Source organism: Bactrocera dorsalis, chromosome 3 (assembly GCF_023373825.1).
Source record: "Bactrocera dorsalis isolate Fly_Bdor chromosome 3, ASM2337382v1, whole genome shotgun sequence".
NCBI classification, from domain to species: domain Eukaryota; kingdom Metazoa; phylum Arthropoda; class Insecta; order Diptera; family Tephritidae; genus Bactrocera; species Bactrocera dorsalis.
This window is the reverse complement of record NC_064305.1, coordinates 44248676-44274891: the sequence shown is the minus strand read 5'-3', so window position 1 is coordinate 44274891 and position 26216 is coordinate 44248676. Positions and strand designations below refer to the sequence as shown.

General features: G+C 36.9%; 1 protein-coding gene across 2 annotated transcripts in view; it reads left to right on the top strand.

Moving 5' to 3' along the window:
- LOC105225428 (protein clueless) overlaps positions 1–26216 on the top strand; it is a 55902-nt gene that overhangs the window by 27393 nt on the left and 2293 nt on the right. For both annotated transcript variants that reach the window (XM_011203890.4, XM_029550539.2), the window contains 5 exons: positions 20596–21655; positions 21709–23031; positions 23088–23937; positions 23990–24115; positions 24171–24386. In XM_011203890.4, the coding sequence (XP_011202192.2) occupies positions 20596–21655; positions 21709–23031; positions 23088–23937; positions 23990–24115; positions 24171–24386 (3575 nt within the window). The remainder of the gene's footprint in view (positions 1–20595; positions 21656–21708; positions 23032–23087; positions 23938–23989; positions 24116–24170; positions 24387–26216) is intronic.

Sequence of the window (26216 nt, the reverse complement as noted above, 5' to 3'; positions counted from 1 at the left end):
GCATTATGACCGAACATTTGGGCTTACGAAAAGTGTGTGCACGGTTTGTTCCGCACAAATTGACTGACGACCAAAAATTGCTCATAATCCAACATTCGAAGGACATCATTAAAGAGGTCAAAAAGGACAAAAACTTCCTTTACAATATTGACTGGTGACTGGTGACGAAACGTGGTGTTTATTATATGATCCCGAAACGAAACGCCAGAGTGCTGAATAGAAGGCACCGGACGAGTCGAAACCAAAAAAATCACGCATGGAGAAGTCAAAAGTGAAGACAATGCTGATTTGTTTTTATGATTCCAAGGGTATTGTCCACAAAGAATTTGTTCCACCCGGCCAAACCGGTATTCTACCTTGGAGTTTTGAAGCGTTTGGTACGCCGTATTCGACCCAAATATCGCGAAGATGAAAGCTGGCTTTTGTTGCACGATAATGCGCCGTCTCATCGATCGAAGCTTGTGGCCGATTATTTGACCAAAAAGCACATTTTAACCATTAACCACTCCCCGTATTCACCTGATAAGGAGTCGTGCTACTTCTTCTTTTCGGAAAAATGCATTGCCCATGAAAGGAAAGGGCTATGCAGACGTAGAGGCCATTCAAAAAGCTTGCACCGGCGTACTGGCGGGCATACCGGCCAACGAGCTAAAACACTCGTTCGACATGCTTTTGAACCGTGCAAAAAACTGTATTGAAGCAGAAGGAGACTATTTTGAATAAAATAAATTGATTTTGCCGAAAAAACCGTTTGTTCTGCTTTTTTAAAGTCCTGTTGTCATATGTAGAAGTTCACGCAAGTGAGGAAAGTTCTCTGATCGCCACTCACTTGGGAGTGGCCAGAAACGATTCTTTTACATATGACTCAAGCAGCTCATGACTTCCGGTCTTTGACCAAGTATCCTCTGGGTAGCCTAAGAACATCCGTTTGAAGGCGAGCTAAAGTGAGAGGGCGAAACATCCCCCCCGCAGGGTTGTCCGATGGGTTTGGGACCCGCCACGTAAAAAATCATACTAATGAAAAGGAACAACAAGCCTCGGATGAGTGACCCCCCTTTTGATGACCATGACAAACGAAATAAGGACTACGAAATAAGGGCATGCACCTGAAATGTCCGGTCCCTTAATTGGGAAGGTGCCGCTGCCCAGCTGGTAGATGTCCTCGTGAAAATAAAGGCTGACATCACCGCCGTCCAAGAAATGCGATGGACGGGACAAGGACAGAGACGAGTAGGTCCTTGTGGCATTTACTACATTGGCCATATAAAGGAGCGCAAGTTTGGTGTGGGATTCGTGGTGGGAGAGAGACTCCGTCGCCGAAATGCAAAAGAACAGCTGGTGCGACGAGGAGTGTCGTATCGCAGCGGAGAGAAAACAGACTGCCATCGACCACAACACGTGCGGGATGGGATGGATACCAAGAGTTAATGAAAAAAGCGAGACGCATTTGCAGACAGAAAACGAGAGGGGCCGAAATGCGTGACTCTGAAGAGCTTGACAAGTAGGCCGACTAATAGAAGGTTGCTCGACTAATAGAAGGTTTCGAGATCGGAGCATACTCTTGTAGTACCCAAGGAGGCGATCTAGTAACCGATGCCCACATCATACTAAAATAACGGAGGGAACACTTCTCCAGCCTGCGAAATGGCAGTGAAAGCATGACGCCAGGAGAAGGTGAACCCGATTCCCCAATCGAAGACGATGGAGCAGACGTTCCATTGCCCGACTATGAAGAAGTTCGAATAGCAATTACCCGCCTGAAGAACAACAAAGCGGCGGGGGCCGATGGATTGCCGGCCGAGCTATTCAAACACGGCGGCGAAGAGCTGATAAGGAGTCGGACGAAAGCATGCCCAACGATTGAAATTTAAGTGTGCTATGCCCAAACCATAAAAAGGGAGACCCCACAATCTGTGCCAACTACCGTGGGATAAGCCTCCTAACCATAGCGTATAAGGTACTATCGAGCGTATTGTGTGAAAGATTAAAAGTGACCTCCCGTCTGATTCTGGTTATATGACAGCGACATTTGCGGATGACACAGCTTTGTTAGCAGCTGGAGAGTCAACTTCAGTATCTAGTCGACGAGTGCAGACAGCAGTCAACGCAATTACTAAGTGGGCATCTAAGTGGCGCATAAAATTAAACGACACCAAATCAATTCATGTCGACTTTACCTTAAAAACGCCGGCATGTTGTCAAATTTATATAAATAACATTCCTATACCACACCATAACAGTATCTAGGTATCACCTTAGATGCTAAGCTACGCTGGAAAGAGCATGTCAAAAAAAAGGAGCGAGCTTGATATGAAATTTGGCAGACTTTACCACCTAGTTGGCAGGAAATCCAAGCTGTCAATACAAAACAAACTGCTATTATTTATTATCAAGTCCTAAAGCCAGTTTGGGCCTACGGAGCCCAACTATGGGGTTGCTCAAGTCAAAGCTGTGTTGGCAGCACTCAGCGCTTTCAAAGTAAAGTTAATGCTTCTTGGTACATTAGATCTGCTGTCCTGCACCGTGATCTAGGCGTGAATTCAGTGGTAAATGAAATCTCCAAATTAGCAAAGTCTCACGAACTGAGGCTTAGACAGCATGTTAATGAGGAAGCCTCCAGACTCATCGAAACTGCTGGGCGAGAAATCCGGTTGAACAGTAGCAGCAAATGTATTTCTTAGCATTTAGCTTTTTGATATCTCTTATACCAGAATTGTTGTTAGTACTTTATTTTTATGTACTAGGTACAATGAAAAAAAAGAAAAAAAAAACCTTTCGTAACATTCCATGATCGTATAAAGTATTCCCAATCTGTACGTTTGCTATACAAGGCCGCGGTTTTGTCTTTAAAGATGACGGTTTCACTATGGGTTAAATATATTGGAGTTAAGGCCATAGGTCATAACCCTGATTGATCGACAAATAGTTCAGGAATATTTCGCTGACAATGAAAAAATCTATCAGGTCTGGAATCTTTTAATTATCTGATAGCCAATAAGATTGTAAGTTCGTCGAGAATGCGTAACTTCCCGTTGACTGTAGTGCTTTATAGAGTTCTCTCCCCTTTGTAGTCGTAAGACTTGAACCTTGAACTTCGTAAATAGTCACTGTTGGAGGTTGAAACTTATCAGTTGAAGTTTTTCTTCCTCAAAATGTTTAGTCGTATTTTCAATTAATATTGCGCTTCCGCCACGGACGCAATTGCTAGGATAATTGTATAGTTTTTAATTTTAAAATAAGTTTGTGACGTAAAATGTGTTTCCGATATCATACATACGTCAACATTCACCGAGTTCAGTACAATTTCGATTTCATTCTTAGGTTTCCTTAACCCATTTTAGTTTCTTCTATGGATGAATTAAATTTATATATAAATAAATAAAATAAATATATATATTTAGACATCTTTGGTATTAAAAAGATATTTTTCACGCTTGCATAGGCGATTTTGAAAGGAAGTGTTGAATTCGTCTTGTTTGTTGAGTTTCTTTAGGATCTGTGATAAACTGCTGTTATTGGATATATTATCATTATTATTTGCTTTTAAAACATGAAATAAATATTTTTTTCATGTTCCAGCTGTAATTTTATGATCTTGTTGTTGATGTTCGTTGTTTTTTGTTCTCAAGTCTACAGAACCTTCTACTTTTTGTGGTAGACCGTCACCTGTAATTCTTTGGCAACATGGCATCCTCGATAGTTGGCTGGATGTGCTTCGCCACAGTTATAATGAGAGCGCTGCAAAAGTTTTTTTTAATAAAACAAAAACGGCTTGGGTTATCAACCAAATTCTTTATTTCTTTCAAAGTACCATTATATAAAAACTTATCGGAAAACTCCAAAATTCTTATGGGTGAAAACTAATTCACATGAATGTAATTTTTACCTGTACACATTAATTTTGTTCCCAACGGTTTCTAATGATCGGCAATTGTTGGATAAGTGTAGTACATATATGTATGTAGAGGTTGGTTGTACACTAAAGTGCAAGGTACTTCAAGGGCTCCAGTATTTGTGTTTAGAAAAAAAAATTGTTAATGATGTTATGAACGGAGAGTCGGTTATGACTGCAAAAAGTTTGGAATAAGTAACACTATTGTTTCCCGAATATTAAACCGATTTCGCTCTTTAGTTGCAGTGACGGAACAAGAGGATAAATCAATCATTCGGACAATAAAAATACACAACGTTGAGCTATCCAAGCTAGTTTTTTATGTTATAGGAAATGAAATAAACAAATTTCTAATTTTTGCAAATAATTTATTATGTTTCCATTAGTATTATTAAGTATGAATAGTGGATTTGGCAGAGTTGGTGTAATAAGAAAGCATTTATGGCGTTAATAAAGCCCATGTATCCGAAAAAACTTTTTTCAACTCAGACATCGTATTGAATTGAAGATAATCCTCGAAAACCTTTTTTACCAGCCATCCAAAATTATTAACACGCGACAGGAAAGTGAAAAGAGATAACCAAATTTCTTCATCTGTTTCAATTATTTGGCGTGCGATGAAACGAAATCTTAACATTGTACATGAGCAAATGCAGAAAGCTTCTCTCTCACAACATAAAGTGTCTCGTCTCAGTTTTGCCCGAAATGTCATCAGGTAACATAAAGAAAAATTAAATCTTGAATAAAACGGTTGCGGCAAAGTTGATAATGTGTTACAAAAAAACTTTATTGGTCCTAGGTGGTTTTTCCGTTGAGAAAAGTACAACCTTGATAGTCCAGACGGATTTTTGGGATAACTTAGGGTATGGGGCTCATTTTCAAATTCTGTATAGTACAGTCGGCATTCCCTTCTTGCTGAATGAATAGCTCCGAATACCAGGAAATATTAGAAGCAGTAGTAAATCTGCTACCTTATATACACATATACAGTCATCCCCAAATGTTTTTCTCTATTCAACAAGACAATACAAGAATAAATACGGTCAACGAAAACGTGGCTTCAGCGTAAAAATATCGATCTTTTGAAAATGGTCAGCTTGTTCTCCTAATGTAAGTCCAATTGAGAACATCTGCGGATGGCTGCTAAGAAAGGTTTACGATGATTATCGTCGATTTTTTGGAAACAGGGCTTTATTAATCCCAGAAATGTTATCTCATTATACCAAATCAATGACAAATCGAATATTCACTCATTAATAATAATGAATGCAACAAATTATTAGGAAAAAATCGAAATTTGTTTCTTTAATTTTTTCCTTGTGGAAGGGCTGTCTTTATAGCAGTGTTGTCCAATGCAATAGTATGCAGCTTTCACTTGTGTGCGTAAAGCGTTGCTGCAAACTGTGTTGGCAGAAAAGTACACTGAATAAATAATGAGCACTTTTTTTTTATAATGTTGATGAAAATGATTTAAGTTCAATTTGTACAAATGTTGATCAGTGCGTTTTCCATAACTTTGTCCACATTTATCTCAGAATTATACTCCTTAATTCGAATGAGGTCAGCTATATGTTGATCCGAAAGATTGTTTCTATAATTATTTTGGACCAATTTAAGTGTTGAAAATGAAACTTCACAGCTATATGTGGATCCAAACATGAAATATAATTTGAAAATTTGTGTTTTTATGTTATAATATTTTGTTTCATCTATTTTCTTCCAAAAATTAATCCCTGATTCAATACCCAATGATAAATCACTCCGCATCTTTAGTAATTCTTCTTGAACCTCAGGGTCTTGATTATGAAGGGTGCAATATATGGGATTATTATGAAGCTCTATTACATTTCGAATGATATTAAAATCACTGAATCTATTTTCATAATTTTTTAAAACGCGGTCAACTATATCTGCATATGTTTCTAATTTGTTTTGATTGGAAAATTCCTGAATAATAGCTGTTGTACATGGCATGTTTGTTGAATCATTTTTCTTAACCTGTTCTATTAAAATTTTGAGTTTGTATCCAAATTGGTCTATTGAAGTTAATAAATCGAATATGTTTTTATTTTTTCCTTGGAGCGAGAGGTTTAATTTATTTAAAAGTTCTGTTTAAAGTTCTGTGAAGTCGCACAAAAAAGCTAAGTCCAATAAAAAATTTGAACTTTTCAAAGAGGTGAGAAGAGTTTGTGAAGAGGAAGAAGAATCTTGCTCCAAAAACAATACAATTTCTTTTCGCAGGTCAAAGACCCTTTTTAGACTTTTGCCTCGGCTTAGCCAACGAACTTCGGTATATAGAAGTAGATCTCCATGTTCGGCGTGCAATTCGTCTAAAAATTGTTTGAATTTTCCATGGCTGAGGGCATGGTGACCTCCTTTTATTTTATTTATTATTTTTATGGCTATATCCATAGCCTCTACCATATTAAGTTCCTTCGCAAAAAAGGCTTGTTGGTGTATTTTAATTTATTTTTAAGTAAATAACCAACAAGCCCTTTCTTTTAGCCAACCATGACTTTGGCCCCATCGGTACAAATTGAACTCAATTTATTCTTATCAACTATAGAAAAAACATGTTCATTTTCGGCTTCATATAAAGTTTCGCTTTTGACATTACCGTGCAACGATAAAATACAAACAATTTCTTCGAAAATTTCAAAATTTGCATTTATGGTTCTAACACACATTACCAGTTGACACAAATTGTTACTATCCGTGCTTTCATCCAAACATAAAGAAAAAAATTTGCAGTCAGACATCCGTTTTTGCATACAATTTTGAATATATGAGCTAATATCTTCAGTTCTACGGGCAATAGTTTGTTTTGAAAGTGGAATAGTCGCAATAACTCTACACAATGTTTTGCCTTCTTCTCCAAAGCATTCTAAAACATTTTGAAATAGTTCTTTAAAGAACACCCTATCGGTAATTGGACGGCATTGTTTTGCTAGTGATAGCGATACAATATAAGAGGCTTTTTCTTTTTGGAGCGTATTTTTTTCTTTGGGACACTCATATTGTTTTTTATTTTTACTGTTATTTTTGTTATTATTATCAATATAATCGAAATAATTTAAATAGTATTCTGCTTTTTTTGTAAAAGCAGACTTGATCGTTCGGTACCTAAAATTAAATCATACTGATTGTGGGAGGATTCATAATGTCTACATAATGCATAACGTGTAAGATGTGCAATCACTTTATTACAAATGAGGCAATGGGCTTCTCTCTCCATATTTTCAACAAAAAAAATTTGTCTTCCATTCAATTTTAAACATTTTTATAAATTACGCAAGGGGGTATTTTCTGGCAGTGTAAAAAATTAAACTTGCGCATACGTGCTAGCTCACAGAATTCTGAAACGCAACTGAAATAATTAGCTTCGACATACGCTGCTGCCGAACCAAGCTATTCATAGATATACATGCAGTTTACTGGCTCTTTCGTTTTTTCTGAAGCTGGCAGAAGAGTATACATACGTGTGAGTAAACGTGTTTGACGTCGCAGCAGCTAGCCTATGCCCCTGGCATAGGAAAAATGCATTTTGGCCGACACTGAAATAGATTTTTACTCATATTAGCTCTTTCAATCGTAAAACTACGCGTCAGGTTGAAAAAAGGAATAAAAAGGCCAAACGCCATTGTAATACTAGCGGCCAAAAAAAATTTAAGTTGGAAGAAGGGAATAAATCATGGATGGAAAAGATAGAATATACGTCCCAGCTCAGTACAACAACTTGATTTCAGAAGCTAAAAGTAAGGGATTTTTGGTTGAAGCCATTAATAAAGAGAACATATTGAATTTTAAAACAACATGGTAGCCGTTCTACAAGAAAACCTGCAAGTCAAAAGATAAAAGTACATTTTTTAAAATATCAAAATATAAACATTTTGAGTACAATAGTGGTAATAAAGGTTACTTAACCTGTTCCAAATTCATTGACGGATTTGTAAAGACATCTTTATTGCTCCGAAAATCAAAAACTACTCCTAAAATGCCTGACGAAAAAGCATACCAAAACTACCCATAAACGAAAAAAAGATGAATGATGTGCGAAAAATCACAACCACATTGGATGGTGCTGATATAGATAAGGGTTAATACAATATCTTTTTTATGTTATTAATATAATAAATGCTAATATTCTTTAATATTTGTGTCTTTATTTTCATAAATTGGAAAAAGTGAATAGTTCCAAGAATTTCAAACTACCCGAACTTTTGTTTTTCTTTACATAAAATATTTTTACAACATATTATCGGCAACAATGTTTACTACATTTCATTTTAAGATATCATGGGTATTTGATCTATACGTTGAGAGTAAATCAGTTTTTTCTAATTATCTCAGTTCGAACTTTTTGTAATTATTCCCTTCTTCCAATTGGCGGTTCAATTTTATTATTCACTAGCTGACCCCGTAGCCGTTGTCCTGCGTGAAATTATGTAGTTTGGAATGAAAAGAAAGTTAAATTTATCATTTCATTTTTTTTTTTCAATGTAACGCAGCTTTATAAACAACATTTTTCGGTTTCTGTTCCGGTGTACAGAAAAAATGGTTTTCCAACTCGTGAGCACGCTGCGGCCGTGTGAAAAACATAGCATTTCCAAATTTATGCTTCACACTATGCGACTATCTTTAGGTCCTGTTGACTGTCATCTCAAATTCAATTTTCACTGGAAACGGAATACGTTTGAACTGAAATGGCAAATCGTTAGAACTCAAAGGAATTCGTAGGATCAAGCATTCTGTCCTTTTGTATTCGATAGGTGCGTCATAATCAGTCGGGTTCCATTACACAGTTTCGGCGCATGAAGATTGCAAAACATAATAACGACGGATCCTACTTTGAGACGCAAATGATGCGGTGGCATACCAAGCCTTTTTTTTTTTTTTTTTTTTTTTTTATTAACTTTCCAATTATTTATTGAATCTACCCTACTTAAGAGCCTAACAATAAGTTTTCGAATCTTAAACTACGCACTTAATTTACACCCTACATGGGTGATAATTTTTTAAACTGGGCCTAAAATATATTACATCTGGGCTGGTAAGTCGTTTCTACGTAGTCTTGAGCTCCTGTTCACACGCAATAGCGATCTTGCTAGTTGGTTTGGGTGAACTGAAAGTTTCAATGCATACTTCGCGCTTCGTTGCTCTATTTCAGTTCGTACGTCTGGAATTCTTAAGTCGCGTTGTATGTTCTCATTTCGGATATACCACGGTGCTCCGGTGATTGTACGAAGAATTTTTGATTGCGCACGACGAAGAATTTCGATGTTGCTGCTACTCGCGTTGCCCCACAGCTCACACCCATAGGTCCAGATTGGTTTTAAAACAGTGTTGTATATAATGATTTTATACTCCAGACTCAGGGCTGAGCGAGAGTTAATAAGCCAGTGCAAAGAACGTGCCTTTAACTTAAGGTAAGTCCTTTTAGCCTCTATGTGGTTTCGCCAAGTAAGTCGCCTATCCAGATGGACCCCTAGGTAAGTAACATGATTGCTTTGTGGTATTTGTACGCTGTTCAGTGTCAAAGGCGAACAGCTGCTCTTGTTTAGGGTAAATGTAACGTGCTTACATTTTTGCTCGTTAACCTTTATCCTCCAGTTTGCGAGCCAGTTGGCCACAGCTACGATATGATTTCCTAGCAGCGCATTTGCATGAATTGGGCACTTGGAGCGGCTGATTATTGCAGTGTCATCGGCAAAAGTAGACATAGTCAAGCGGTCGCTTACTGGGATATCTGAAGTGAATAAAACATATAGCATTGGGCCAAGAACACTACCTTGTGGTACACCAGCTTCAATCGTTTGGGCTTCAGATGTAGTGGTGTTACATCGAACTACAAAATTTCGATCATAAAGGTAGGACTTAAACAGTTCGTGGGTGTTTTGCGGGAGAAGCGTTTTTATTTTGTACATAAGACCATCTAACCATACTCGATCAAAAGCCTGCGCGACATCAAGAAATATTGCAGAACAATATTCCCCTTTTTCAAATGCTGTTCGAATTTCAGATGTGATCCTATGTACTTGCTCGATTGTTCCATGCTTTTCCCTGAAGCCAAATTGGTGAGATGGTATTATGTTGTGGGTTTCAAGATGCGGCTTAATGCGGAGCATAAGAAGTCTTTCAAACAATTTCGACATGCACGATAACAAGCTGATGGGCCTATAGGACGATGGCTGCGTTTTGTCCTTTCCAGGCTTAGGTATCATCACTATAGTTGACTTTTTGCATTGTTGAGGAAAGTGAGCTTGTTTTGTGATTGCATTGATACAACATACAGATACAAATTATAGCACAATTTGGTAGCTCAATAATCATTTTTGGAGTAATTAAGTCGTGCCCAGGAGCTTTTCTTGGATTTAATTTCTCCATAATTATTTTTGATATCTCTTCAGGTACGAATTTCACTGGCTCAGATTCCATCAAATAGGGTACGGTTGGAAGTGTAAAGTCATTAGTTTCTGGGTTTGGCTGGAAGACATTTTTTAGATGAGCAGCGAAAGTTGCTGACTTTTCTGCATCAGTCCGAGCCCATTTGCCATTATTGTCACGTATTGGCATTTCACACTCTATTGGCGCACTTAGAGTTTGATGTGCTTTCCACAATGGGTGCTTTGTACTAGTCGGTGACAGCTTTTGAATATACTGGTACTGCGCACGCTGTTCCTCACTTCTGAGCGCTCTCGTCAGTGCATGTGTGGCCGCTTTCAACAGTTGTTTTGAGGCTGGTGATCTATGAACCTGCCACTCCCTTCGTAGGCGTCGTTTTTGTAATACGAGTATTTCAATTTCCCTATTAGTTAAGCTATGCTTTTTGTTTTGCATGTAACCTTTTTGAGGAGTTGAAATTTTGGCGGCTGTTATAATGGTTGATTCGAATGCTGCGATGGTATTTTCAATATCGACCGGTGTATCTAAATTTGGTTCGAGTTCTATGTGTGTGCTGATGTATTTTTTGTACTTTAACCAGTTTGTAGCTTTTGACGTGAGCATATAAGGTAGCTCTTTATAGTGTGACTGATGCCGCAAAGTGAAGAGAACTGGTGAGTGGTCTGATGAGAGGTCTGCTCTTGTTTCTGCAGTAATAAGGCTGTGAGGAATTTTCCTAGTTACTGCGAAGTCAATTAAATCTGGCAGCTTATTCGGGTCTGTCGGCCAATATGTAGGCTTTCCAGGAGATACGTAGTCCAGTTTGTTTCTTTTACATATAAGGGCATTATATAATTGCTTGCCTTTAGGATTACATAACCGGGAACCCCAATGAGGGTGTTTCGCGTTATAATCACCTGCAGCAAGAAAGCACTCTCCCAGCGAGCTGAAGAAATCTATAAATTGATTTTCTGTAATCGGGAAACGTGGGGGACAATAAACGGCGGACAAAGTAATGTCACCTTGCTTTGTCTGCACGCATATTGATGTTGCTTGCAGATAATTTTCAGCAGTTCCAGTTAAAGAATGGTGTTTAATGCGACTTCTGATTAAGATACCAGTTCCACCATGCGCCTTTCCATCTGGATGATTCGTACAATAGAAGGTATATCCCGATACATTAAAGTTGTATTTATTGGTTAGGTGAGTTTCTGCAAGAAGCATTATATCTATTTCCTTGTCGTTGAGAAATTTTGCCAGCTCCAGTTTATGGCGAGGTATACCATTTGCATTCCATAAAACAATTTTAAGCGAGCTCATTATTTTGAACTTTGGTTAGCAAGGAGTTGCACTGCCTGTCCAAAGAATTTAGGATTACCACTGGATATTTCACGGCGTCGCCTTCATAGTCAAGACGATCGATCGATTTGTATGAGCGCAAGTCTCCCGGAACTTGACTTTGAATCTTCCAGTTGAAGTCAACAACATCGGTATTTTTGGCAGCTAACATTGTGCGTGCACTTAAGGAATCGTAGTTACGATAATTTGGCCAATGTCCGAACATTTGTGATGAGTTCATCTTTCGTGAATTGATAAAGGGAAGATGGAATTGATATCGAACCACCGGAAGTATTAACCGAAATTGTACCATTTCCAATTTTTAGCGAAGACTATGTAAAATCTCTTTGACAATGTCGATGTTTATATCGAAAAGTATGCGAAATTCATTTTCATTCCAGTGATTAACGTGTTCCAGCAATTGTAGTTGCTGGCTTACTTCTCCAAAACTTGCACACATCGAACAGTAAGCAATGACTCAAATAAAGTTGAACCGCGTACATTAATCAATAGCAACGAAAGGTAGAAACAATCGTCGTTTTTCGGGTGGATTGTGTAAATTCGTCCTAATACATTAGTTGATAAGACACCTGGATGTCAATCTACTGGTTGACCTTGCTTTCTGCGGAACTATTCGACGATACATTCCATGTATAATAGCAAGGTATTTTCGAATAGAGCAATGTTCTCACAAACGCATCACTGATGAAAGTTGAGAAAAAACTCGTCAATGTTAATTTTGTTGCTGGCGATGTTTCCACTGGCTATACTGTATTTTCTGGGATGAAATACACTCTTTGGCCATTCTCCAAATTAACTGCGAGACGCACAACAGTTGGAAAACGTTCATGAATTGCAAAAGTAAATATCCTACAAAGCGCTTTATTGCAGTTCACGTATCGACCGTATCGTTCAAGACCAATAATCGCCATGTTGCTTCCTTTATTGACGTACTTACAAACGTATTTTATCGATTACACCAAACTGCAATACTCAACATTGACATGACTTTAGAATGTGAATTAGAATAGGGTACGATCCATGTGTTGTCAACTTCGATACTCACGCCTCTAAATTCAATGCTAAATGTTCTGCCATTGTCGTCTGGTGAGCAACGCCGATCCGATATCCATCATTTCTAGTTTGTGTTTCCGAAAGAAAAGTGCGTGGATACTGTTTCGTGCATTTATTGACAGACATTCAAACCGAAGTGGGGTTGTGGTGTCCGCAAGGTCCATGAACCTTATTGGTTTTCATCACTTCGTATAATACTGGATCTTTCTTTGCATCAGGAATTGCCGCATTATTGAATAATTTCATCAATTTGATCTGGTGTAACCACCTTCCACCATCCAAAGAAGAATGTGTGCGTGCGGCAAACCTCTCTTTTGCCACTCAACAGAGTCCATCTAGCATCTAACAGCACCATATATGCGTTGCTTCAAGATAATGTCGATCGAAGCTGTTGAAAAGTCTTGCTGTGACATCGTGACGATCGCTTTCTGATTGATCGCGACCCATAATACCGCAGGTATGTCATCGCATCCTGGGAGTACTCGTTCATGTGCCTTGGGCTGCCAATGTATGTTAATGACAAAAAGAACGCCGACCGATATTAGCGCGACCTCTTAATGGCATCGTGACAAATTTCAAGTTGTAATTGATCACGTTGTATGAAAAACATATAACATTTTCACGGAATAATTTCAAAAATTTTTGAAGCAAACGCCAAATTTGAAAGATTTAAATAATTGAAAAACAAAACAAAAATATTGAGTAAAAACATGTGTATGGAAAAAATTAACTTTTTGGAATTGTTAAATTTTCCGACATTTCCTCATGAAAGACATACATCTTTATTTCTAAACCTTTCCCGATCCGCAACGAACAACCTCTTAAAATTTCATCAATATTGATTCAGCCGTTCTCTTAGCGTTACTAACGAACAAACGTTTGTATGGGAAAAAGAAAAGGGCTGTTTTTAGGGGTTTTCCGGCAATTATTTGAATTTTTTCTCCGCAGAAACCATCCCTGAACCTCAACAAACATTTTAAAAAAAGAATTATCAAATTTGGTTCAGTCGTATGAAAGTTATGAGCGTACATACATTTTGGCGATTCATTTTTATTTATATAGAAGATTTTGAAATAGAATTAATTTTTCTAAAAACAATTCGTTATAATCAATTTATGACGAGTCTAAAATAATACTCTTGACGGTTTACAATATGGGATACCACATATAATTGACCATGTGAAAACACTCGATTCAGCTCATATATCGACATATTGTTTGACCCTGTGACGTATTAATAGTCATGGCAAATGCCGAGCGAATTGAAAATCGCAGACGTCTGAATGGAATGGCTAAGTCTGAAGGGAGCATTGGGGTTTATGGCAGGAAAACAACTTCACCTTCAAATTTGTGTTTAAAATTGTAGCTTCAAGAACATTGTCCATAATTTGTTGTATGACTAATCTTGTACCGTTGCATTGCTTAGGTGCTGATGATAGGTTGATTAACTTGTAAACAAAGTTGCAGAAATTGTGTGGGGTAATTTTATGCATTGTGAGTCTCCATGCAAACAAATTTTTCCATTTCTAATGTTGAACAATTTCTTGAAGAATGATAGTGCTAATGAATCGTTTTGCAGTTGCACGCATATATTTATGTACAGATATTTGGTCATATAGTATATGATTGTCTTATACATGGTTTATTTCAACCGCTTATAGAGCGGGTGATGATAAAAGCCTTTTCCCTGTTAAACGATTTCTTTGCTGGGTGATCGTTGCTCCAGCTTTAGAAAACAGTCGTTCACTAGGGACTGAAGTGGCCACAATGGATAAATATTTGGAAGCTTGTTTATACAATTCAGGAAATACATTTTTTCATATCATCCCACATTTCTGTTGGATTCTGAGTGATAGAAGCAACAGCTGATCCAAGATACATTTGTACTTCAACTTCCGTTGTTGTAATGGCAGATAAATTGGAAAACTTACAATTCATATTTTGGTGGGCCAGCTGTTTATGCTAGCTCCAAATATGAAATGGGGTTTCTGTTGCACACTCATCCGAAGATTCCGTCGTACTAACGCCATTATTTGCATCCTTTATGAAACTATTTAAATACAAAACTGTTTTGTTTTTAGCCAGTGCATCTTTAAAATGCAGAAATTTGAATCTCGGATCCAATACAGTAGCCAACGCCAGAACTTAATTAAATTCAAGTTTGTCAAATCTCTTATTCATGTTCTTTTGCAGTTCACTTTTTAGCTCCCCTACAATAGCGTCTTGAGCTGAAATTTTTGTCAGAGCTTCAATTAAACAGCTAACTAAAGGTATAACCTTGCTAATGGTAACGTAGGTATCAGCCGAAATCTCCCTGGTCAATCACCTCTTTAATTTTGTTCAGTTCGGAGACATTAACCATACAGGGTGCTTCTAGGCGAGTGAGCAGTACTTCACTTAAAATAGGGGCTATCTGGACAAATCTCTCTAACATATAAAAACATGAATTCCATCGCGTTCTTACGTCAAAAATCATTTTCTTGGTATTACGCGTAGAAGCTCCGGTGTCTATTTGTTTCTTCCGCAATTTATCACAGGCATTAACACTTCTTTTAATAAACTTAACAATTTCGCGCACCTTAGTTATCAAAGATGATAATTCCGTGGACTTATCTATTGATTGCGTTACAATCAAATTAAACGTGTATGTGAAGCAGGGTATTATTTTTTTTCGCCAAACAAACTTCTATTTAATTTCATCATGGTTGAATCATTATCAGTTACACAAGCAGAAACTTTATTTATGGAAACGTTCTACTCGTTGAAAAGTTTAAACATAGTTTCTTCTAAATAAGCTGCTGTATGACTTTCGTGCAGTTCGATTACTCCTATCGTCAGACTCGACAAAGTAAATTGTCCAAAAATGAATTGTTACCCCAAGGAACGACGATTTTTCATTGTCTCCGTCCATATGTCATACGTTAGGCAATAACTGTCGCACTTACGAATATACTTTTTGAAAATTGAAGACAACGCTTCATATTTTTCATCCACTCGTAATTTTATTGTTTCTCTACTTGGAACTTTAAAAAGCGGAACCCGTTCTTTCATCATCTGCAGAAAACCTTTTACTTCTACAGTGGAAAATGGCTTGTTGTCCATTATAATACATTTCACAATTGCGCTGGCAACTCATCCGATTTGTTTTGCAGTACAGACGGAGTACATGTACTAGGAGACGATTCAATACATGCAGTCTTCTTATTACTATTGTCGGATAACTCACTTGACGCTGTCGTCCCAGCGGTTGGTGATATGTTAATTATTTCAGAAATTTTTCGCTGTTTTGGTTCCGTGTGCGGCGTAGTTTTGGAGGAGCATTCTGCATTATCAACCTGATCGAGTAATACCATTTAATGTACATTCTCAACGTGACAGCGAAGATTCGACGTGTTACCTGGTGTTTTTAATTTCTTGCTGCAGAGTTTGCATGTGGCGGAAGCATCTAAATTTCTTATAAAAAAGCTCCAGACCTTGCTTTTTTTTAATTTTGAAGGCAGCATTTTGAAAATCTGAAATATTATGTACATATTTAAACGTCGTAACGCAATTATTTACATATATTTTATATTCACTACACCTGTAATAAAGTTGTAATTAAACGCACAAAAACAACTTCTAACACACATAGCACGAAATAGTCTGTCACACAAAATGTATTTTCGATTTTTTGTAAAACTTATTTCGCATTAATTCACAAGCGAAATCTCAGTATTATTCAAGTGCACATTAAACCAACAAATTCTCTCTCATGATAACGGATGTGCTCTAAAATAACTCTCTCTTATTATTCCTTCATATGAACCGCATGAGCTAAGGGCACAGATTGATATTTGTTACCGTTATGAACCAATACCGCCTTTAAACTAAGTTTAGAGAAATCAATGAATAGACGCCAATCACGTGGATCATATTTTTAACCTAGTGCGTTAAACACAAGGTTAACTTCTCAACAGTATACTAGATCCCCTTCTTGAAGAAAGCAATTTGTGAGGTCTTTCTGCCTTTTTCTGTAAAAAGTAACATTTCCATCACTTTGGAGAAGGTTCCAACCTTTTAGTCTGGATGATAAAAGTTCCGATTGCGATTTTGAAAAGCTTAGATCTTGAACAAAGTCATTAAGTTCACCCTGTAAAATTAGATGCGGCACTGTTGAACATCCTGGTAAATCAAATAAAGGATCGGTTGTCATTTCCTTTGTAACATCACTTGAAGAGCTAGTCGATTCTAGTTCTTCATCGATACTCCAAGTCTGTTGCTTTTGGAAAGGGAAGTTGTCTGCTGTTGTTGTATGTCTAGACTTCGGTCCAATACCTTTAATATTCATGAGGCAAAAATAGCAGTCTGTAACATAGTATTTAGGTTCTCTCAAACTATTGGCAAGGAAAGGGCATTTTACGATTTGAAGCATTAACAATATTACATTTTTATATTAAGTTTTACAACAGATATGAGGGGTCCCTAACTTTAATACCAAAATACAGTTCGTAAGCTTTTAGCACAGCGGAGTAAAATTACGCTTTTGCGATTTAAAAGTTAGTTCTCCGCACATATAACACAAAACTGTTGGCACTATTTACGCACTGCCTAGGCATTGTACCTAAAAATCTTAAACACAGTAATTTCAAAAACGTAAAAGAATGTGAATTCAAAAACGTTTTGCTATCCAAACTTGTGGAGCGAACTTATTATACCCACTTCAGGTTATAAAAATAAATATCGTAAACATTCGCTGGAGTGTTACAGGTGCACTCTTACGTTTTGAGAACTATAGAAACTTTGCATTTTTTTTTAGCTGGAAGGCATATTCTGAGAAAAAAACAAACGATCCTGAAAATATATGTGCAGTATCGTGCATAACTGAGTAAATTATTACCAATGCTGTACATATTGTATAATTATATAAAAATGTTAATGATATATCAATTTAAACAAAACTTTCTGAATTTCTTTATTTTTATTGTATTAAAAAACAGAAAATATAACACTAAAGACAAGAGATCAACTTTCTTAAATAATGAAGTAATTCAAAGTATACTAATATTTACTCGGTTTTGCTCGTTTCGCAATAATCATATTAACTTATTAATTTTTAATATTTTGTCCACAGTCCTTTATTTTTAATTACGCTTTTTATACGTTTTGGCATACTCTCAATTAATTTTTGAATAAATTCATTTGGTATTTTGTTCCATTCCGTTTGTATGCGACTGTGCAGCTCATCCAGTTTTTCGGTGCTCTTTCGTACTTTCCTAATCGCATTTTCATTAATGCCCATAAATTCTCAATGGTATTGAGATCAGGACTTTGTGCAGGCCACTTCATCACCGAAAAATTTTGAAGCGCCAACCATTCCTTCACAATTTTAGCGGTGTGTTTGGGATCACCGTCCTGCTGAAATACTACTTCTTCCTCCGGGTACGCGCTTTTGTCTACAAAATCGGGCTAGTAGCTCTTCAATATTTTTTCATTATTCCATCGATTTTATGGATTGGCTTTTTTTTTCTTACTGCTGACTCAAAACCAATCCGATTCAGTGCTCTGCGTGCTGTCCATTCGCTTACACCCTTATTTATAGCTTTTGCGGCCCTTTCTGGTGTAGTTGTGTTGTCCTTTTGCATTTTCCAGCGTCCATCTGCGTCCGTGAGCAATTTGGTCGGCCACCTTTGTTTTCCGGACTACATTTCGTCTTTTTTGCACGTTGGTTACAGTACGCTGGCTAACACCTAGTTTATCTGCAATTTGCCTTGACGAGAGCATCCGTTGTCAATGTCACGATGCTGTTTTCTAATTAAACAGATATTTTCATTTTTTTACTCACCATTGCACGCTACTGTATATAAAAAAATAACACGCTATATTGACAACTCGAGCATAGAGCTGAATAGATGCAATATTGTTTTGAGAAAAGAAAAACTATTCGCCTTGCCCCACTACTCCGGGCTTTGTTGAAGAATCCTCTACTAGGCGCCTTGATTTCCGACAGGTTCAATGTCCTTCATTTTGTTTCATATTATTGGACAGGAACTCTACAGGGAGTTCCTTGTATTCTACAATAATACAAACTGAAGTTACAATTGTTAAAACAAAAAAAGATGAAAATGCGAAGCTTGTGGCATAATGAGCTGGTGCATAAATGGTAAAACATAGATGAATATGGCCAATTTGGTTAAAATTAGATTTTTATCAACTTTAGTGCGTACAAAGATTTTTATTGTTAATATTATGTGCTGTAACCTTTATTTTAGATGACTGCTTTACACCTCCTACCGATACTTTTCACCAGATTTTAACACCCACCTTTAAATAAAACGTACCAAGTTTTTTTTTAAAGGCAGAACCAGAAATCGTCCATATTTATACAATTAACCTTTGCAGTTTCAGTCTTGACTTCAGGGGTTTTCAATTCAAGGTAGGATTTCGGGCTGGCCAATCAAAAGGATCGATCTTCTCTGCAAAAAATGTTACTAGCTTTGAGGCGTGTTTGGGATCATTACTTGAATAAATTTTGTAATCGAAAAAATATGTTTTTTTTTTAATGTGCAAGCACTCAAACTTCTGTAATTTTCCATTTTATCTTATGAGAGAACCTACGCCATGCCAAGAAAATACTCCCAAACCATAATATTTCAGCTAGCCTGCTCTAGCTTTTTTTGGTTGAACTTAGAGTGATATTCTTTGCACTTAGGATAATGGACAAATATTCTGCCTATTCCACAATACATTTTTCCAAAATTTAAACCTTTTTTTGGTGAGTTCTGGCGAAGGAGTGGATTCTTCATCAAAGTGCGCCCGAATAACTTTGACTGATTCAAACGTTTCTTGACGAATCTGAAGGATATTTTTAAGCCCATTCTATTCTATTCTAAGCCCAATGATTGATTAATATCGGCTGCTACCTGCCGCGATGATTTAAATGGATAATTGTTGACCACTCTTACTATAAACAGCATCCGAACGCGCAATCGTTTGGCGTGGTTTTAGTTCCCGAATTCTGCTTTTGACCAAGACACGGGGGTTCGCCACACATGATTTGATTGCGTATATTTTACAAGAATTTTGCATTAGTTTAGCCAATTCTCATACATTTCCCAAATTACTAGATTTTTTTCAATCATGATATATTTTCCAGACCCCATTTTATACTGAAATACTTTTAATTACTTATTTTTCAAAAACACAATAAATTATTATTATTTATTTAAATCTATGCGATTACTACTTCTGCAAAGTAATATGTGTCTTAAATTATTCTTCAAAAGCTTTGTCATCCCCCTTAAAGTAATCCTCTTCAGAGCCAATGCACTTGTGCCAACGTTTTTTCTAATATTTGAAAAAGTTGATAGAGCCAATTTCCGGAATAGCCCTCAATGCGCGTAGCGAATCACGTTTAACGTCTTCAATTGACTTAAAACGGTTTCTCTAGAGCGGTCGTTTGAGTTTACTGAATAGCCAGAAGTCAAATTTAATCCGATCCGAGTGGAAGTAATCCGATTACACCCATCAACGAATTCATTCTCACTTTTTTCCAAGAAAGACGTGAACCAGGTTTCATTACGATATCTCATTTTTTACTCAAGTTACAGCTTGCACAGACACAACGGAACAGAACGACAAACGGCCGGACGGATAGACAGACATATGGATGATAATTCGACCCGACATCCATCCTGGCCATTTACATATATATTGAATTTATGTATAACCTTACATCTATCTTAATTAGTTTTAGATGAAACAGCAGCAATAAAAATATCAGTTATTTTTTCTGCGATTTTGTCCTCGCTGTATGCATTGTAAACTTCGTAACAGAACTTAGACTAAGTATATCTTACTACTTATACATGTAGTTGTCAGTGTTATCAAACTATATAAATAAACTTAGTATATGTATTTGTGTCTTCTTATAGGAAAAGAAGAGAAAAAACCAATCAATGAATTAAGTGAAAATTCTGTATCAGCATCAACTCACAGAAATGAAAATAAAACCCACGAAAATGTTGAGAGTGGATCAAGTGAGTTAGTTGACGGTGAAGAATATTCGCTTTCATCCGAGTCTATAGATTTAGAAACGCTTCATGATGTTGGTATCACAGTACATATACAGAGCCCAGGTGCTGAATTGCTTTCAGTACAGTTGTCTAGTATGGAGTTGGTTCAAGAAATACATCAATTACTCATGGATCGAGAAGATACTTGTCACCGTACCTGTTTTTCTTTACAGTTAAATGGAATAACTTTAGATAATTTTGCTGAACTAAAAACAATTGAAGGTTTAAAACACGGATCAACAATTAAAGTTATCGAAGAACCTTACACGATGCGTGAGGCGCGTATTCATGTACGTCATGTGCGTGATTTACTAAAAAGTATGGACCCTTCGGATGCTTATAGTGGTATTGAATGTAATTCTCTGACGTTTTTGCATACTATAACACAAGGAGACTTACTCGAAAAGAAAAAATCGCGATCTGATTCAGTAGATTGTACACCACCAGATTATGTAATTCCCGGCGTGAAAGAAGCTCCACTTATTCCTTTGCAACCAGGTTTAAAAAATTCAAAAGGACCACAAGCACTTAAAATATTAACCACCTCTGCATGGAATCCTCCTCCAGGCCCTCGTAAACTGCATGGAGATCTTATGTACTTATATGTTGTAACCATGGAAGAGAAACGATTTCACATATCTGCTTGTCCTAAGGGATTCTATATAAACCAATCTACAGACGAAGTTTTTAATCCTAAACCTGACAATACCAGCCATTTGAATCATTCGTTAATAGATTTACTCTCACAAATTTCACCATGTTTTAAGCGTGCATTTCAACAAATGCAAAAAAAGCGTACTTTACGTCACGCATTCGAACGGGTTGCTACGCCTTATCAATTGTATCAGTGGACTGCACCACAATTAGAGCATACAATTGATGCGATTCGTGCTGAAGATGCTTTTTCATCAAAGCTTGGGTAAGCATTTTGGTAATTTTTGAAGTAATACATATTGATAATTTTTTTTATAGCTATGAGGAACACATCCCTGGACAGACACGTGATTGGAATGAAGAGTTGCAAACAACTCGTGAATTGCCACGTAAAACTTTACCAGAACGATTACTTCGCGAGCGAGCTATTTTTAAAGTACATGGAGACTTTGTTATTGCGGCAACTCGCGGAGCTATGGCTGTTATAGATGGTAATGTTTTGGCTATAAACCCTGGAGAGGATCCAAAAATGCAAATGTTTATATGGAACAATATATTTTTCTCGTTGGGATTTGATGTACGAGATCATTATAAGGACTTGGGAGGTGATGTAGCCGCCTTTGTAGCTCCTCGAAATGATCTTCATGGGGTACGTGTTTATAGTGCCGTAGATATAGAGGGCCTTTATACATTGGGAACAGTAGTAATAGATTATCGTGGTTATAGAGTAACCGCTCAATCCATTATTCCTGGGATTTTGGAGAGAGAACAAGAGCAATCTGTTGTTTATGGTTCCATTGATTTTGGAAAAACTGTTCTAAGCCATCCAAAGTATCTTGAGTTACTACGGAAGGCTGGTAAGCATTTAAAGATTATGCCTCATTCCGTACTAAATGAACGCGATGAACCCGTAGAGCTCTGCTCCTCTGTCGAATGTAAAGGCATCATAGGTAACGATGGCAGACATTATATTCTAGATCTACTTCGAACGTTTCCCCCAGATGTAAATTTTTTAGTTCTGGATGATATCCATATTAGTCCTGATTTGCAAGCTTTAGGTTTTCCAATAGAGCATAAACATAAACTTTCCTGCTTAAGACAAGAGCTACTTGAAGCGTTTATAGAAGACCGTTATGTTACTTTTATACGAAGCGCAGCTCAACACTTACAAAGTTGCAATTCACAAAAGCCAACGCTGGGAAATAATAATGATTTACGCTGTGAAGTATTGCAATCAGAAGAGGAAAACCAAATATCAACAAAATCTAACAATAAAGCCAAAGACGTTATGTCGGAGGCCCTAGACGTTATCAAAGAAGCACAGTTTAAAGTGGCTGCTTCTGATGAGACCCAGGCTGCTGATGTTGTGAAACACGCGTGTGCAGCTGTTGGTTCTTTAAAAGAGCAAGAGTTCGACTTTCGTTTCAACCCGGACGTATTTTCGCCAGGAATACGTCATGTGGATGATTCAAGTTGTCATAACTCAATTTCTAAACAAAAAAAACTTATACAGGATGCTGCTGAATTTTTGGTTACAAAACAATTGCCATCTTTTATTAAAGAACATATGAATCATTCGTCACCACCGATGGATGGTACAAGTTTAACAGAGGCTTTACACAGTCATGGCATTAACATTAGGTATGGATATTGACATTTTTAATTTTTTTTTTTAATAAACACTGTTTTGTTTGAAGGTATCTTGGAAAAGTAATATATATGTTGGAAAAAATACCTCGCTTGGAATACTTATATAGAATAGCTATTATTGAAATTATAGTTCGTGCTACCAAACATATTTATTATTCATATATGCAAAATACGGATGTTATGCAGTTGTCCAACGCCATTAGTCATTTTCTGAATTGTTTCTTGTCCTCGGGACCTGTGCATGCTGCAAGCAATTCAAATGATTCAAGTAAATCTAATCGGCGTGGAAAAAAAAAATATACCAAAATTGCCAATGGATCTGGAAACAAAAACACATCAGTTGGCGATAATAATGATTGGCTACTTGTGACCCCAAAGTCAATATGGAATCAAATTAAAAAAGAAATTAAATCATACTGGGACTATGATCTCCAATGTGATTCAATTGAAACAGCTATCGAAATATATGGTTTCCATCGAATGAGCGTTTTGCGTGCTTTCTGCTTGAAAGTTGGAATACAAGTGTTGTTGCGGGAGTATCATTTTGATTTACGCAATAAATCAACGTTTAACGAAGAGGACATTTTAAACGTTTTTCCAATTGTTAAACATATAAGTCCTCGTGCGTCAGATGCATACAATTTTTATACCACAGGTCAGTCTAAAATACAGCAAGGGCTATTTAAAGAAGGTTATGAGCTTATTAGTGAAGCCTTAAATCTTTTAAATAATGTTTTTGGAGCTATGCATTCCGAAAATGGATCTTGCTTACGTATGTTAGCTCGACTTAGCTACTTGTTGGGAGATCCACAGGAGGCATTAGCAATTCAGCAGCGCTCAGTAATTATGAGTGAACGCGTTAACGGTATTGATCACCCATGTACCATATTAGAATACGTAAGTAATATGAAATATAGAAAAGAAAAATATTTATGTACATATCTTTTAGACACACTTATCTTTATATTGCTTCGCTAATGGTCAAATTGGTGCATCATTGAAACTGCTTTACCGTGCCCGATATTTATTGGTTCTGATATGTGGTGAAGATCATCCAGAAATTGCCCTCATAGATGTAAAATGTTGTTTTGTCAAAATTTCTTTTTCTGATATATTTTTTGCCATTTCAGAGTAATATTAGTCTAATTTTACATGCTGTGGGCGAGTACGAGTTATCTCTACGATTTATTGAACATGCACTGGGATTAAATTTGAAATATTTTGGAGATAAGTCCATGCATGTTGCAGTTAGTTACCACTTAGTTGCCAGAACTCAGTCATGTATGGGTGATTTCCGTTCAGCTCTAAATAATGAAAAAGAAACGTATGCCATTTATAAATCTCAGGTAATACCTTGTAATACATTTTGGAAATGTGTATTTACTACATAATTTTAAAACTCTTAATTTATTCTTTAAAATCTATGTCGTTCCCCTCAAAGTAATCCGCCTTGGGCCCAACGTACTTATGCCTACGTTTTTCCCAATCCCCGAAAGAGTTGTTAAAGTCGGTTTCTGGAATAGTATTCAATGCTACGCGATTCGCTTTTAATGCCTTCAATTGACTCAAAACGATTTTCACGGAACGTTTGAGTTTGCTGAATAGCCAAAGAAGTTTGGCGATAAACTCACGAAAAATCACTACATATAGCGACGGTGCATTGTCGTTGTGCAAAAACCAGAGTTGTCGCCCCATAATTCCGACCTCTTTTTACGAACATCTTCGCGCAAACGAAGCATAACACTCAAATAATATTACTTAACAGTTTAGCCGGTCGGAAGGAATTTGAAGTGCATCACACCTCGATAATCGAAGAAAACTATCAACATAACCTTGATTTTTGACCTGTTTTAACGTGGTTTTTCGGCTTCGGCTCACTTCTGCCATGATAATCGGTCGATTGATCGTTTGTTTCCGAGTCGTAAGCATAGATCCAAGACTCATCGTCAGTAATAATACATTTCATGACATCCTGAATACGTCGGAAAACATTGTTTCACAGGCGATAACGCGACATTGATTTTTCGAAAAAAAAACTGGTTTTGACACCAATTATCACCGAAGGTGTTTTCTAACATTTTGAACGTTTCGGCATAAGAAATTTTATTCCGCACACACAATTTAATGGAACTTGTTTGTTGAATAATTTCGCTCGTCATAAAAGAAGAGTGCTCAGTGCACTTTATATACTGCAGAAATACAAGCGTATACTAATCACTAATAATTATTTTAATGTGTGATGTCACGTGACAGTCATACCAACCTAGAATAAAAAATATATCGACGAACAGGTTTTCACGCGAAATTTAAATTTAAAAGTCTTAATATGTTTCGTATCATTGTCTAGTTGCAGTATTCAATCATTGTTATTTGTTACCATAAAGAGTTTCTGCTGACTCCAGTAAACCCTTATTATAAAATTTTGTCATTTTAACGACGTCACTCATCTTTAAATACATTGCATTGGATGCATCTTGGAAAGTAATTGAGGCTTGTACCGCGAGTTAAGGTCTATTGTACTCAATCCGTTTGATAGTTGAAACAATCGGTCTTACGATTATGGTATACATCCACCTGATAATCCTTGGCTTGCAGCCCCAGGATTTCCCATTCCGATTCGATTCCCACGATGGGTGCTTTTGTGCCTTTGCTAATGGTCAGATCCACATGCCACTGCCACTGAAGAGTGGAATTCTCCTATCAACCAAATAAGGTGGGGCAATAAGACTTGCCATACCTCTTGCAGAAGTGCTACAAAGTGCCTACCTGGAAGGAGGCGTGTTTGTTGTACTTTTTTGCATTGTAACAGAAATTTGAGGTTAATATTAGCTACATAACTTGGTTGAAATTGGTCGCGTAGGTATGTGATTTCACCTAAAGGTGGGCGGTGACACGCCAAATGTCGTTTGACAACAGCGCCTATAAAGACCTCGTGCACCATCCTGGATGTAAAGTTTAATCATTTCGCGGAAAATTGTTAATTTTTTTTGCTTGTCCTTGTCCAATTGTGATCTCTGACGTGTACAATTCGGTAAGTTTTTTCGGTCTCTTTAATGTGTCACGCCTTAACCTGAAATAAGAAAAATTAGTACTCAGTGAAGGGTGAATCATGTTATTGTTTTCAGTATCTTCAGCAGAAAGAAATAGAAAAACAGAATATTTTCAAATTTATAGTT